This window comes from Lepus europaeus, chromosome 10 (assembly GCF_033115175.1).
Source record: "Lepus europaeus isolate LE1 chromosome 10, mLepTim1.pri, whole genome shotgun sequence".
Lineage (NCBI taxonomy): Eukaryota > Metazoa > Chordata > Mammalia > Lagomorpha > Leporidae > Lepus > Lepus europaeus.
In genome coordinates this window covers 29,598,101-29,614,146 of record NC_084836.1, presented here as the reverse complement: position 1 = coordinate 29,614,146, position 16,046 = coordinate 29,598,101, and the positions used below count along the sequence as shown (strand labels likewise).

The window sequence follows — 16,046 nt, the reverse complement described above, 5'->3', positions numbered from 1 at the left end:
AACAACAGGAGTCACTGTGCACTTGCTCCTCATGTGGGATCTCTGTCCTTAATGTGCTGTACATTGTGATTTAATGCTATAACTAGTACTCAAACAGTATGTTTCACTTTGTGTTTCTATGTGGGTGCAAACTATTGAAATCTTTACTTAATATATACTAAACTGATCTTCTGTATATAAAGAGAATTGAAAATGAGTCTTGATGTGAATGGAAGGGGAGAGGGAGCAGAAGAGGGGAGGGTTGCGGGTGGGAGGGAAGTTATGGGAGGGGGAAGCAATTGTAATCCATAAGCTGTACATTGGTAATTTATATTCATTAAATAAAAGTTTAAAAAAAAAGAATTAATTGCTGGGCCAGTGCCGCGGCTCAACAGGCTAATCCTCCGGCACCGGCACACCGGGTTCTAGTCCCGGTCGGGGCGCCGGATTCTGTCCTGGTTGCCCCTCTTCCAGGCCAGCTCTCTGCTGTGGCCCGGGAGTGCAGTGGAGGATGGCCCAAGTCCTTGGGCCCTGCACCCGCATGGGAGACCAGGAGGAAGCACCTGGCTCCTGCCTTCGGATCAGCGCGGTGCGCTGGTCGCAGCGGCCATTGGCGGGTGAACCAATGGCAAAGGAAGACCTTTCTCTCTGTCTCTCTCTCACTGTCCACTCTGCCTGTCAAAAAATTTAAAAAAAAAGAATTAATTCCTGTTCTAATAATAGTAAGAGGTGCAACGTTTGAGAGGTAATTAGGATTAGATAAGCTCATGAGAATAGGGATAGCTAAAGCTTTAGAATGAGAGTGATCTGAGCTATCAAATTTGCTATGCTGCCTTGCAACTGTGCACAGAGTTGCCGACTGTTGCAAAACCTCACCAGAAATACTCTTTGATCTTGAACTTCCCGTTTTCAGAACCATGAACTGAATAAATATACTTTAAAATTTATTCAAACTTTTGTGCTTAAGCTCCTGTGCCTCAACTGTCTTACACATTTTATAGAACTTTTCTATGCAATCAAGCTATGCTGCAAAGTGGTATCCTACCAATGTGCAGAGCAGGGTATCAATTACTGCTAGTTAGAATCATTACCCAAAAGGAAAAGAGAGAGTACAGTTCTAATTATCTTGCTGATTATTAGTCTGTACATATTTTTCTTTCCTGTGTAAGACAATTATAAGGCACATTAACCTGGAGGTCAAAATCTATTTTGTAGATATATCAAACTCAGATTTGCAACTGAAGATTCCAGTCAATTTTTTAATCAAACATTTCCTAGCTTTGTTGCATTTGTCATTGGTCCTTTGATGTCCAAGGCCTTTGCAGAACTTGTCTCCTGAGCTCTACCTTTGGATAGTTAGCCTTTAGTTTAGTAAGTACACTCTTCCCAACAGCTATTGTTGGTCAACTTAACCCTACATAATGGAGGTAAAATGCCATATCTATAAAATATCATACCTTATTTATAAAAACTTTGAGCCAGAATGACATAGGTTAAAGTCAACTTTGCCACAATTAGAGACAAGTAGTACATGTAAGTTAGCATCCCTCAACCCTACGCTTCTCACCTGAAAATGCTGAGTCTGAAGTAAATTGAGGTATAAATTACTTTTTATGAATAACATGAAACATTTTATTTGAACTAAAAATCAATCTTTAAAGAATATAAAAACCGGTATTCTTCTTTGGAAATGGTTCATGTACATCAAGATTTTTAAATCTTTTATATCAACAACTTTAAAAATTCTATTTTTATGTATAAGTGTGATTGTACTAACTATATATAATTTTATTTTTAAGACTTATTTATTTGGGGCTGGCGCTGTGGTTCATTTGGTTAATCCTCCGCCTGCAGTGCCGGGATCCCATATGGGTGCCGGGTTCTAGTCCTGGTTGCTCCTCTTCCAGTCCAGCTCTCTGATGTGGCCCGGGAAGGCAGTGGCGGATGGCCCAGGTGCTTGGGTCCTTGCACCCGCATGGGAGACCAGGAAGAAGCACCTGGCCCCTGGCTTCAGATCAGTGTAGTGCGCTGGCTGTAGCGGTCATTTGGAGAGTGAACCAATGGAAGGAAGACCTTTCTCTGTCTCTCTCTCACTGTCTAACTCTACCTGTCTAATAAAAAAAAAATTTTTAAAAAAGACTTATTTATTTGAAAGGCAGAAAAACAGAGTGGGAGAGACACACACACACAGAGAAAGGGTACTTTTAAACTGACTAATTCAATCCCTGAATGGCTGCAACAGTCAGGCAGGGCCTGGCTGAATCCAGGAGCTAGTAACTCCACATTGATCTTCCACATTGGAGGCAGAGACCCAAGCACTTGGGCCATCTTCTGCTTCCATCCCAAGCACAGTAGCAGCATTCTGAACTGTCACTCCAAGGTGGGATGCCAGCAAATGTCATGTTAGCAGCAGCGGTGGCTTAACCCCCTGGGCCCCAACACAGGTCCCTGTGCATGATCATTCTTACTGATGCTCATAAATTTTATGGTTACCCATAAAATGATATAGAAATTTAGACAGCAGACATTGTAAGTGATGTATCAATTAGGCAGGTAAAATTTTCTTCAAAAAATGCATTATATTAAACACTTTATTAAAATCTTAAGTCTAAGACTTAACTTGAACATTAATTTGTATATCCCTTTTTTTGTTGTTGTTGTTTGACAGGCAGAGTGGACAGTGAGACAGAGACAGACAGAGAGAAAGGTCTTCCTGTTGCCGTTGGTTCACCCTCCAATGGCCACTGCGGCCAGCGCATCCCGCTGATCCGAAGCCAGGAGTCAGGTGCTTCTCCTGGTCTCCCATGGGGTGCAGGGCCCAAGCACTTGGGCCATCCTCCACTGCACTCCCAGGCCACAGCAAAGAGCTGGCCTGGAAGAGGGGCAACCGGGACAGAATCTGGTGCCCCGTCCGGGACTAGAACCCAGTTGCTGGCGCCGCAGGCGGAGGATTAGCCTATTGAGCCGTGGCGCCGGCTGTATATCACTTATATAATACCTTAAGTTCAGTCCTATGCTGCAAAATGATATTTCAGTCAACACTCCTCCACATGTGTGAACTTATATGGGTTCCATAAGATTCTGTTGCCTAGGGGCCGGCGCCGTGGCTCACTTGGTTAATCCTCCACCTGTGGCGCTGGCATCCCATATGGGCACCGGGTTCTGATTCTGATTGCTCCTCTTCCAATCTAGCTCTCTGCTGTGGTCCGGGAGGGCAGTGGAGGATGGCCCAAGTGCTTGGGCCCTGCACCCGCATGGGAAACCAGGAGGAGGCGCCTGGCTCCTGGCTTTGGATCAGTGCAGCGCACTGGCCATGGTGGCTATTTGGGGAGTGAACCAACGGAAGGAAGACCTTTCTCTCTCTCTCTCTCTCTCTCTCTCTCTCTCTCTCTCTCTCTGTCTAAATCTAGCTGTCAAATAAAAAAAAAGAAAAAAAATTCTATTGCCTAGTGAGATCATTGTCATCTTAGTTTGTGTAAGTGCACTTTAAGATACTTGCACAAGAAAGTGCAGGTCTCAGAACTTACCCATCATTAAGCAATATACCATTATAGTTTGCAATTTTAAACAATGGCATTCTTTGGAACATATAGTATCTGTGAAGCTTTCTATATAATATATGATTTTTCCTCATACTTCCCATTATAAATGATATGATTTTCGTATTCTACATGATTTTCTACAATAGGAATCCATCAAAAGATAAATTCTGGCTGGCGCTGTGGTGCAGTGGATTAACACCCTGGCCTGAAGTGCCAGCATCCCATATGAATGCCAGTTCGAGTCCCGGCTGCTCAATTTGTGACCCAGCTCTCTGCTATGGCCTAGGAAAGCAGTAGAAGATGGCCTAAGTCCTTGGGCCCCTGCACCCATGTGGGAGACCTGGAAGAGGCACCTGGCTCCTGGCTTCAGATCAGCGTAGCTCCAGCCTTTGTGGCCAATTGGGGAATGAACCAGCAGATGGAAAACCTCTCTCTCCCCCTCTGCCTCTCCTCTCTCTGTGTAACTCTGTCTTTCAAATAAATAATTTTTTTTAAAAGATGAAAACTAAGTCTTCTCCCTTCCCTTTGAATCTGGGATGCCTATATGAGTATTTCATAAACCATTAGGTTATATAGAAAAGAAACATGACGTTTAAGGCTAAGTGAGATAAAAATGGTAAGTTGTTAATGGAGTTTTAGGTTACTTCCTATAGTGACCTCCAGTGCTCATAGAAGAACTATTTCTACACAGAGACTACAATACTGAAAAAGCCACCTGAGTTAGCAGATCACAGAACAACTGACTTGGCAGCACCAACTCCCAGTTGAGAGTGAACTATCTTGGGGGTTGTCGCCTTCCCACAGCTATAGCTCTAAGCTGATATTTCACTGAAATTACATGAGACTCCAAGTGAGAACAACACGCCTGAGTTGTTCCCAAATTTCTTGTTCCTGTCTTCATGAGCAAAATATAATTTTTTAAACTGTAATAATTTGGTGAAATATTTATTCACCAAAATTTACAGGAACAAAGTTGTCTACTAAATTTGTTTTTCAGTGAGCATCCTTTAAAAACATTCTAAATATTCCATTAAAACAGAAGCCACCACAGTTATTTGTTTTCTCTATTTCTCTTAAAGAAGATAAATCTTTAAAATATGGTTATGGGGGCCAGTGCTTTGGCAAAGCAGGTAAAAGTGCTGCCTGCAGTGTCAGCATTCCATATGGGTGCCAGTTCGAGTCCTGCCTGCTCCACTTCCAATTCAGCTCTCTGCTGTGGCCTGGGAAAGCAGCAGAAGATGGCCCAAGTCCTTGGGCCCCTGTACCCACATGGGAGATACAGAAGAAGCTCCTGGCTCCTGGCTTTGGATCAGCACAGCTCCGGCCGCTGAGGCCATTTGGGGAGTGAACCAGTGGATGGAAGACCTCTCTCTCTCTCTCTGCCTCTCCTCTCTCTGTGTAACTCTGATTTTCAAATACATATTTTTTTGACAGGCAGAGTTAGACAGTGAGAGAGAGAGATAGAGAGAGAAAGGTCTTCCTTTTCCGTTGGTTCACCTCCCATATGGCTGCCACGGCCGGCACACTGCAGCCGGTGCACTGCGCCGATCCAAAACCAGGAGCCAGGTGCTTCCTCCTGGTATCCCATGCAGGGGGAGGGCCCAAGCACTTGGGTCATCCTCCACTGCCTTCCCAGGACACAGCAGAGAGCTGGACTGGAAGAGGAGTAACCAAGACAGAATCTGGTGCCCCAGCCGGGACTAGAACCTGGGGTGCCAATGCTGCAGGCAGAGGATTAGCCTAGTGAGCCGTGGCTCTGGCCAAATAAGTTAAAAAAAAAATGGTTATGGGACAGGTGTTCAGCGCAGTGGTTAAGTTGCCACTTGGAATGCTGCATCCCATATTGAAGTGTCTGGTTACAATCCTGGCTTCTCTGCTTCTGACCTTGCTTCCTATTCATCACACCTTGAGAAGAAACAGGTGATGGCTCAAGTACTTGGGTCCCTGCCAACCCATGTGGGAGACCTGGATTGAGTTCCAGACTTCTGGCTTCGACCAGGCCAAGTGCTGATTGTTGCTAGCATTTAGGGAGTAAACCAGTGGATGAAAATATCTCTGTCTCTCTGTCTCTCTCCTCTCCCTACCTTTCAAGTGAAATGAAAATAAACAAATTAATTAATTAATTAAATGTGATTATTTATCACAGTAAAGAAAACTCTACTTAAGAGATTACCAAAAAAATAACTTGAATAAAGACTGGAAAGAAATTCCTGGTTTGTCTGGTTGTCTCGAGGATGAATAGCCTCGTTCTACTAGCAAATGCTAGCAATCTGTAAACATTGTGTTGGACAAAGACCAAGCTGCCTTAAAACATCACCCTTTTCCCACCACTGTGGCATGGGACCAAACCCCCAAGTTTATTCTTGTTGACTTCCACCAATAATTTTTTATATAATTCTGTCTTCAAGTGAATAAATAGGACAATGGAAGTTCACTTCAGTTTTTGTCAAATGAGCAAAGTGCTATTTAGATGCCACCATCTCAACAAAAACCTTTCTGCTGAAAATAGGCATGTTTACCTCTTTCACTCTTAAAAATGGCAATTTTTGACTGTGGTGACAATTTTATGAGGCTTCATAAACTGAAGATTTAATTTCATTCTTTTTCAAACAAACTCATGGAAGGTAAGCTTCCTGGTTTTCGGTCATCCTCAAAAGGAAGAAGCAAAACTGTGCTGCAGCTCCATGTCCTCTAATCCTGTCTGCCATGTCCCCTCCTTTTGTCAGCATGGTGAGGTCAAAAATACTGTAGACTCTTCAACCAAGCCCTCATCCAAAAACCAAGCTACGCATATGTCCATTTATTCATTCATTGGGCGTTTTTGATGTTGAAGAGACTTTCAGGAATAAGGCAATTTGTTGAGTAGAAGATATACAAAGGTAAATTGTCACATTTCCCTTTTGGTATAGAAAGCATTAAATATAATGATGTAATTAAAAGATACTAAATAATTCTATATAGGTAATTGATTGGTATAGAATATTCAAGGCTCATGTAGATTTTGGTGAAAGTGCAGAAGTAGACAAGTTACAGAAGTTTTTTCAAAGCTATTCACAGAGTAAATTAAAAGGTTATTGATTCTTGAGTGTTAACAGCAAAGTTGTGATAGGGCTTTCTCCTTTTCCTGAGATGGGATAGAAAACTGGTTTAATTTATTTATGTCTACTTTCAGGGAAATATATAATCATCTTTCTACCCTTGTTAAGATTAGGCTGTTTCATGATTTTCCTCTTCTACCCAGGGAATTGATATTCCAGCTAACCTATTGCCATCCTGTCGCTTGGAGCCAGGATTTTCTTCCATTGGAGTATGCATCACAGCTGCACTCTAACAGAATGTCTTGATCCCACACAGCTGCTTCTTCCTCTCCCCCTCCAGGGACAGAGAAGGAAACCAGGGATATGTCAATCCTCTGTGCTGTGCGGTTAAGCAGACAGATGCTTCCCTTAGCCTTCACTGACTTCTCTCTTCCTCCTCCCATCTTTAACCCCTTGAATCAGGAGCCTTGGTATTGTAGGTCACACCTGAACGTTTCTCTTGCTTCATATGAGGATCAGTCATATTACACCCCAATTGTATGCCACTGGGCATGCTCTATGCAAGCCTCCTTTTACCATGCTTGGAGATACCTTTTTTATGTATCTGAAACTCTGAACAAGGGATATCTATATCCTTGTGGCTGCAGAGCTGGGAAAAAAAAAAAAAAAGCCTTGAGAAACACTTAGCTTTCAGCATTCTGTCTGTTCCTCTACAAAACTGCTCTGGTTAATTTTTCTGGGTTGATTTCATGGGAGAAGCCTAACAGTTCATTTATCTCCCATATAAGGTTTACTTCTAGAAAATCAATTTCCCATTCATGCAATAAGCTGTGGTATATGTCCCAAGTGGCAAGCACTGATAAAATTTTTACCAGTTCAAGCAAACTGATTAAAGAGAAGAAGAAATTAACTTTTTGCAGCTTAAAGAGTTGTACTTTCTCCCGAGATCTTTAAAATTAAAATCCCCTTTGCACTGTGAGGTACGTTTTCCCAAGCAGTTGTTATCTGTATGCAGTCCATCTCCTAGAACCATTTTTAGAAGGCTTATATATAAGTTTAGAATCTTGTGATTACACCGTGGCCATTGCTTCATTGTTCTCAGTCCATCTGAGGCAATTTTGTTTAAAACAATATTGGATTGGAAAATGTTGACTTTGTTGATAATTGTATAGTATTTCTGATTTTTGTCTATTTCCACTTGGAGATGATGTGGCCATCTTTAGGTGGGGAGGGGAAAGAAGGTGGTAGTTTGTATCTAGCTTGACAAGCCATACTCTTATTAGAAATTCTCAATTTTCAAAATGAAAATAAAAACTTGTCAAACACAACCTTACAATGTTACTGACCTTATCTGAAATGCTAACTTGATATCTGATTACTGTGGTTTCTATAATACTCATTTTTACATATATTTTCAATTATCACCTGATGAAGTAACATATAGTCCCATTTAACAAGTGAGAAAATAAGATTTTGAAAGTTTCTTACACTGCTTGTAAATGGTGAGATTTGAATTCATAGGTGTTTAATTGCCTAGCCCAAGATTTTTACACTGTCAAATAATTTATATAAGGCATTTCAAGCCTTTTGAGACTTGTTTATAAGAAAGATATCAGTAAAAGCTACTTTAATTTTTGAGAATGGTCTAAAGGCAGCTTATGCTTACTAGACTTGTTAGAATTAATCTGCATTTCAGCAAGGAGATGAAGTCAGAGCCAGTTATGCTCCCTGGTGACACTTCATCCAAAACTGAATGGCTGAGCCAAAGAGTCCCCATACGTGTAAGAGAAATTGATTTCCTTCCAGATACCAAGCACATGAACCAGAACATCCAATGGGATAGCATTTAGGACATTTTCAAAAGATTTGAAAAGAAGTAGTGACATTATGGTTTTATAATTTTAAGGTAATTCATAATTTCTCAATTTGCCAACCTTATTTAACAACTTCATACTGTTGTTTTTTATAAGTGCTATAATTCAGAGTGAATTGTTTTATGCCTTAAGAATACAATTTTTAAAGAATAAGACATAGTAATCATAAAATTCTTATTTAAATTATTAATGTAAATTATAACAAGTTCAACAAAACAATTTATGAAGCATACTTCCTTTGTATTCGGGCTCAAAAAGCACATGGCAATGCTACTCTGCTGAATCATAACAAGGGACACAAACATTCAATGCATCTACCACATGCCCTAAAGTTTTCTCACGGAATAATTTTGTGTTAATTTCACAGTTTTGACTTCTTAGTTTGGGAAGAACTATCTAACAATTTGATTTTATTTAACTTTATCAGACATATTGCTTAGTGGAAAAGTTAACGATCATAATTTAAGTTTGTATTAAACAGTGTTTAGATAGTAAGATAGCAAAGGACTACTGTCCTCCCACACTGTAGTTTCTCTGTGCTCATTGTAACTTCTGAGGATAATTCTGGAGACAACATCAGCCCTTGATACAGATAATGACTAACATTTCCAATCCGGAAGTGCATTGCACTTATTCTTTTATCATGAAAATCCAAGATTTATACTCAGATCACTAGGGAACTTGGAACAAAGAAACAAACTACTTCTCCCTAACTATGAATGAAGTTACCCATTTCTGCTTTCTTATTTTCTTTCATTTCTTGATGTACATAATTATCATACAATAAGAAACTGAGTCGAGATGCCACTATGAACCAACTATCTCACACTTACAAGAGGAGTTCTAGGCTTGACTGTGATTTTTCTGCAAATGAAGATGTCAAGGCCTTAACAATTTGCCAATGAGAAAGGGTTGGATAGTAGTTGAAATTGTGAATAGAGTTGGTTTTTTCTCTTTAAAAGTAAGGGCATTTTTCTTCCTCTTCAGAAGTATACTCTGCTTTAGAAATATCTGATTAAAATGTTCATGGTATCTTTTAATATGCATTTATGAGTCAATAAAAACTAAAGATACTTTGGATCAGCCCATTGCTCCCCAGAACTTAGTTAAATATGATTCCTTGAAACAAATGGTTATTATAATATTAGTTACTTTTTAAGAAATGTAAAAATTTTCCAGGCTGAAAACAAAACAAAATAATCCAAGCAAAATGAGAACAACAGCAAAATTGTATTATGAGATTCCCCAGTTAGTGAACTTGATGTTTCCTAAAACTAGATTTTGCTATTTAGTTTCAAGCCATAGTCCTGACCTATTACTTTAATCAGAGTCAAGCTTTATTAAAAATTTGTTATGGGAGCAAACTGAAACTATATATATAGAAAAATAAAACTTCAGTAAAGTCACTAGCCATCTATTTTTTCCCTTAAAATATCAACTGTTAATTTTTGATAATCTGTGCAATGGGAGTAATGAATCCTTTTAACTTTGTTGTCAGAAATAATGTGAAATTTAACTGGCAGCGTATTTCTTGGGAACTTGGCCATTTTAGTAATCTCAGAGAAAGACAGTTTATCACTTCTATATCAGTTGTGATGGTTTCTTTATTCAGATTTTTCAGTTTTTTTTTTTGTTTGTTTGTTTGTTTTCTCAGCTAAAACAGTGATACAGGTCAGATGCTTTGAAAAGTTTCTGGAGAATTTGATAGCAATTCAATCTCCCCTGTAGCAAGCATGCAAATAAAAAAAAAAAAAAAAAAACAGTCAGCACCCCTAACATCTAAGATTCACAGGAACTGCGACCATATTTGGCCTGGCACAGAGCTGACCCATGGCATGCTCTCAGTAGATTTGCGGGATGAATAGACAAATTAGGGACGTATGTTATCTTCTTAGAGCTGTGCTACAAAATACATGAAATCTGTTATTTTATATTAATGAATTTTTAATTTTTTAAATGAAAACAGAAAAGTGAAATTTCCTGTAGCTTTCTGAAAACCTTGATATACACATTTTATTTAGGTTTTATACCATATATATCAGCACTGAAGAAGCTATCTCAGCATTTGATTTTCAGTTGTTATTATTGAACCTATTTCATGTGATTCCATATTCCTGCGTGTCATTTATTCCAATTGCAGCAGTTAGTAACAATTTGCTTTTTTCAAAATGCTGCTAGAAAGTATATTCTCTGTAAGTACAGGGCTACTGAAAGACATGCTTTCCTATGTGATGGAATTTCTTTTGTAAGGAAGAGCACTATGGCAGAATCATACTATGAGGATTGTTTTTCTCTTTTTCTTTCCAATAAGAAACTATATCAAAAGAAAAGATGAATATAAATTAGCTGCCATGTAAAGTAATTTTTTTTTCCTTTGGCTCATCATCTGAGGCCTCAAAAGTTTCTGGAGATTTATCTTCTAAGTATGTTGCTTTTGGAATTTCCAGGCCAATTTTTTTTTTTTCTCAAAAGATGATAAATCAAACTGTCTCTGGGGTGTTAGGCTAAAGATAAATGCTCTGAGACCATGTTTAATATTTACACTGTACCTTAGTTATAAATATTTCCCTTGAAACTTTCTAAAGAATATAAACAGCTGGATTACAAAATGCCAAAGTTAAAGGCAAAACTAAGACCCAAAGATTAAGCGTGTATTTTGGTACTTGAAAGATAAGTTTGTGGCGTAACATTTATCTTGTTTTTCAACTGGTAACTTTGAATACTTTATTATTTAGTAATGCTCAAACTCTGTTATCTGGGCCAATTCAAGAGTAGAGAAACTTCCCTGGGTTTTCTTAATATCTGAGATTTCATGAACACAACTCAGAGAATGCAAATAAACCATCACTCTGCAATCCTAGTATGTAAGAGTATTTTGTTGAAAGCTTTATGCTGCAAAAATAGAGTCCATGAAGTTAAGAAAGATTTTTTTTAAAAGCGTTTTATTCCGAAGTAATAGAACTGTGACTAAGGAAAAGCAAAGGACTACTAACTCAGTTACTTCTCTTTCCATTCTACTTTACTTCCTCTCCTACTCATTAGGTGGCACTGTCTCTCGCATTTGAATCTCAGAGATTAACATTGAAAACTAAACTCTCAGACAAGGAAGGTAATGAAAGCCTGCACCCAACTTACCCAAATCAGAACACTGGACAACTCGAAGGTGACATTGACAGCGGAAAGGACACACTGGTCCCAGCATCTCCAAGTCAGGGAATTCAGGAACTCTCTCTTCTGGTCCTATCCCAGAAGCTTCATCTTCTAGCATAAAGTCAAATAAGCCTCTCTGTTGAAACGGCCCGGCCCAGGAAACTTGTGCAAGCAGAAGGAAGATGAGAGTTGCCGTCATGATTTATTTCATGTATTTTCACAACCAGGGAACCTAGAAAACAAATGAAAGGTTTGGGAAGAATAGCATTGCCTGGTCCATAAAGCCGCACCATAGCATGAGCACAGGGAACAGCATAAATTCTAAGAAGCAGAATGTTAAAAATGTATTTGAAAGGTGATAAGGTCCACTATAGTCTCACTTGCACAACTATTTCCATATGAAGAGAAATTTGAATATTAGGCTTTCTTGTTTAGATTTGGGGTCTGAATTAAGACAATACACTATGTGATCATATCAAATTTGCTAAATTCTCACGATAATAAATCATGTTGGACTTTTCATTGCTCATTCAACACAAGCCATGCAGGAGTCAGATAAAATTCTGTCTATACACATGAAAGATCTCCAATTCCTGCCTCAGAAATATCTCTGGATGCCAATCTGATATCTTGGTCCTACTGTATTTATGTTTGTCCTGGCCTTCTCACCACTGCCTGAACTTTTGCAAGAGGTGCTACTCATCTCTGTCTTGAGTATTTTCTCTACTTCTAGCCACTATGTTGTACAAGTCATTTTCAAAAAAATTAAAATTCATCTGTTAATTTCTACTATGAACCTTTCATTGAGTTCCCATGGTTTAACAATAAGGGGCACATTGACTATGTTACACGTAGGACTACTCATAATCTGATACCAGCAGCTACTTCTAAGCATATTTCTTTCCATTTTCTCCCCACTACCAGTCCCCATTTCAACCCCAACACTCAAAGCTACTTGTCATCATTTAGAACACCTACCTTGCAGGAGCCTTGTAGAGATGAATTGAGACAATGGGCCTCCCTTCTCTATTCCCTGGCTCATCCAGGAAGGATGCTGCGTTCCCTGTCTTCTGTTCTCCCAAAGCACGTCGCTCTTACCTCTTTTAAAGGACTTATCACATTAGATTGTAATTTGTTGTGCCTACTTGTTCTGTCCTCCCCACCAGAAGATGTAGTCCTTCAGGGCGTGTCTTATTATCCTTTGCTCTGTACCCGGTCCTTGCACAATATTTTGCACACAAATGACTCAATTGACCATAAATATATTAACAATGCAATCTCTTTGATTTCTTCTTAGCATCCAATTTGTCTGATTTTTAAAAACACACAATTATCCTTTTTTTCTATATCTAATTTCTGGTATAAAAAATTACCTAATTGAAAACCTAAACTTGGTATTATCAACGTTCTTATCAAATATTAACTCCATTGGCTTCTTTTTCAAACTAATTGTTTTAAGTATACAAGAAATACATATGGAAAATCCTAACTTATTTTTATATGACATATATGTTATGTTATCTGATTTTACCAATAGGGCTATTTTGTTGAAAACAACAAGGAAACTAAAAATGTACAGATTTTACAAGTATATATATATAATATCCATTCATTAAACAAGAGCTTCTAGACATATGTATATATCTACGTTTCTAAATTGATCAAAGTGAACTAAATAAATCTGAATAACAAATGTAGTTGATTGCATAGAAAAACAGAGTCCATTTGTGAGATGATCTATTTTAAAGTAAATCCTAATGAAACTGTTCTAAGTATTTTTAAAACATATTGCAAATGTTACATTTAGTCTTATCATCTCTACCTTGAATTATATACTGATAAAGCTATACATTCATGATCAGATTGAAAGAATTGTTTATTGTGCAGTGGTAGCACAGATAGCAAAGAAGAGTAGAGAAAAAAAATCTTTATGTGCTCTAACATGAATGCAACTTGTAGAAGTTTATGCAAGATCCACTAAAGAGGACACAAATATTTTTCAAATTCTTACTCATTTGTTCTTAATTTCCATTTATCACTAAATTACATATAGGCGTGACTTTTCACTTAAAAACTACCATAATTATTATTAGTTGCATGGTCACTTTAAGTTCAATATCAAGTTTTCTCCAGCAGCCTATCCCCACTGAGTTCCTGACTTTCCCTTTAAGAGGAGCCTCTATTGTTTTGGCAGCATGTTTGCTTGGATTAAATCTAAGGAAGTGGTTTTCTATCTGTTTTACATTAAAATGCAATGTTTATGGTTTACCACAAGTTTGCTGGCGTTGCATATTTAATATATTACAATTTTAGAAGAAAAATGAGGCAAAGTAACTGCAGATTTAATAAATAGCAAGCTGAGTTAATGCAGATGTCGTTTTGTAATCTTTTCTCCAGAGCAAAAAGGGCCTAGTTATTTCACTAACAATCCAAAAAAGGAAATGTTGAGATTTGCTTAGAGGAAAAGTATCATCATTTATATTTGTTTACTTGTGTTAACATGGTGCAGTGCTTCACACAGTACTCTTTTTGATTGAAGTTGAATACAGACAGGCAATATATAGTTTCAATTACTTATTTTTATATAACTTTCATTTGCTGTGTGTGTGTGTGTGTGTAGGAGAGTGCCTGTGCTGCATTTAACCATGAATGTCCCGGGGTACCATAACAGCATATCTAGAAATGTTATGTGAGTTTTTCCAAGAACTAACTTGTTTTAAATTAGTGTCGTGATTCGTGAAGACCCAGCATCTTAAAACATTTAATGTGGGCTGTTGATACTAATAATTTCTTTAACCATTCCCTTCCTCCCTTAATGAATCAAAGATATGAACTGCAAACAGCAGTTACTCATGTTGAAATCAGGGAGATCATTACTGAGATAATCTACTTGTAAATTTTCACTGAAATTGTTTCAACTATTCTCCACATGTTCTCATATGACACGTTTCTAGATGCTCATTGCTAGTATAATGCTTCTCCTCCAATAAAGCTAGTTGCCATAGTTTATAAATGTTTTAGCAAAAACAGTTTCTAACTCCTTAAACTACTTCATCCTGTTAAATTAACTATATTGTTCATATCAACATTTGGCATAATGTTACTTGTGCTCTTGGTGTGATTTTCAAAGCAAAAATTTAACCAATAAGAGATAAGAAAAGCTTTGCCCCAGCCCTGGGTGAAATAAAAAATTCAATAATAACAGGAATAATTTTAAAAATAAATAATAAAAGCTTCTACCCATTAATGGGGTTGCTATAAGAGGCAGTTGGCTCTTTTTCCAGTGCAAATAGCAAGAGGAAGGAAAAGCCACAGGTATTTATATCACGGTGAGCCCACTTAACCAGTGGTCATCATGTTACCCTGTTTTAAAATTAGAAAAAAAAATTAACCCAAATCCTTATTGTATAGTGAGTGTATCTTATAATAAAATTTTATTTTCATTCAAAATATTGACAGGGGCACTACTTTTAAGTAAGGAAACTATGAGAATATCTTAGGTCTTAATAGCATACATATTTTCTATGTTGATTTTTCTCCTCTCTGGTGGTAACTTCTATTCATTCCTGGGGTTGCAGAAATATACATTAGATCACTGCAAATAATCACCAACATTGCTAAGGTTTTAAAAGTTCTTAAAGTGTACAAGAATTCAGCAGGGAAAAAAATCCTGAGATGTATAATTCAGCTACAAATAGTATACTAGTTTAGAATACTTTTCTGTTAACACTTCCTAAAGAGCTAAACATTTCATTAATACAAATACAAAAACATCAATACAGATAGTCACGGTGTTAGGTTACAGTTTTTTAATAAGCATCTTTGTGAGAACAGAAGATAAAGAGCACAAACAATGCATTAAACCACTTTACCAAATATTTAACCTCTGTTTTCAAGCAATACGTGCTTAAAATGTTTCAAGAAATTATTAAAAGTTTAGCATAATTTTCTTTCTTTTCTTTTTTCTCACCAAACATTTCCTGTTGCTGTCCATTTGACCGAAGTTTTATGAGTCTGTAGCAGAGTTCAGGACAATTATTGAAAACCATACCTTTTAATCCGGGAATTTGCCACTGGAGCCCTCAAAGCTGAGATGTAATTACACTAAATATTCAGCCCAAGCAAAAGAGTTTGCAGGTGTGGAAAGAAGGAGGGGGTAGGTGCTGCTCTGTGACTGTCACTAGGTTGAAAACCTCCTGCTTCTACTCCATAGCTCAGTTAAAAACTAAGGTTTCCCTCAATGAACACAATCCGGCTGACACCCACATTAGATCATATGGTAATGATATGTCTCTTGTATTGTAGCCAGAAACTTTATCGGCCTTTTTTTTCTCCCCATTTGCTATATTCCTTTTACATCTGCTTAAGATTCTTAACTGCTTATGTTGTCTAGTGGAAAAACTTGATTTGAAATTTGTCTTACGGATGATTCTTTCCCTAAGTTATTGAGGCTAAAGGATTTG

General features: G+C 37.9%; 1 protein-coding gene across 2 annotated transcripts in view; it reads right to left on the bottom strand.

Annotated features, from left to right (window-relative positions):
- The window catches only part of DCN (decorin), a 43,902-nt gene extending 28,090 nt beyond the window's left edge, over positions 1–15,812 (bottom strand). Inside the window, exons 1-2 of one of the 2 annotated variants that reach the window (XM_062202027.1) lie at positions 15,635–15,812; positions 11,569–11,815 (exon numbers count right to left, since the gene is read on the bottom strand). In XM_062202027.1, coding sequence (XP_062058011.1) covers positions 11,569–11,782 — 214 coding nt within the window. In that variant the 5' untranslated portion in view covers positions 11,783–11,815; positions 15,635–15,812. Of the gene's footprint in view, positions 1–11,568; positions 11,816–12,561; positions 12,731–15,634 lie in introns of those variants that run through there. The other variant, XM_062202028.1, reaches the window with a different exon arrangement.
- Positions 15,813–16,046: the final 234 nt, after the last annotated feature.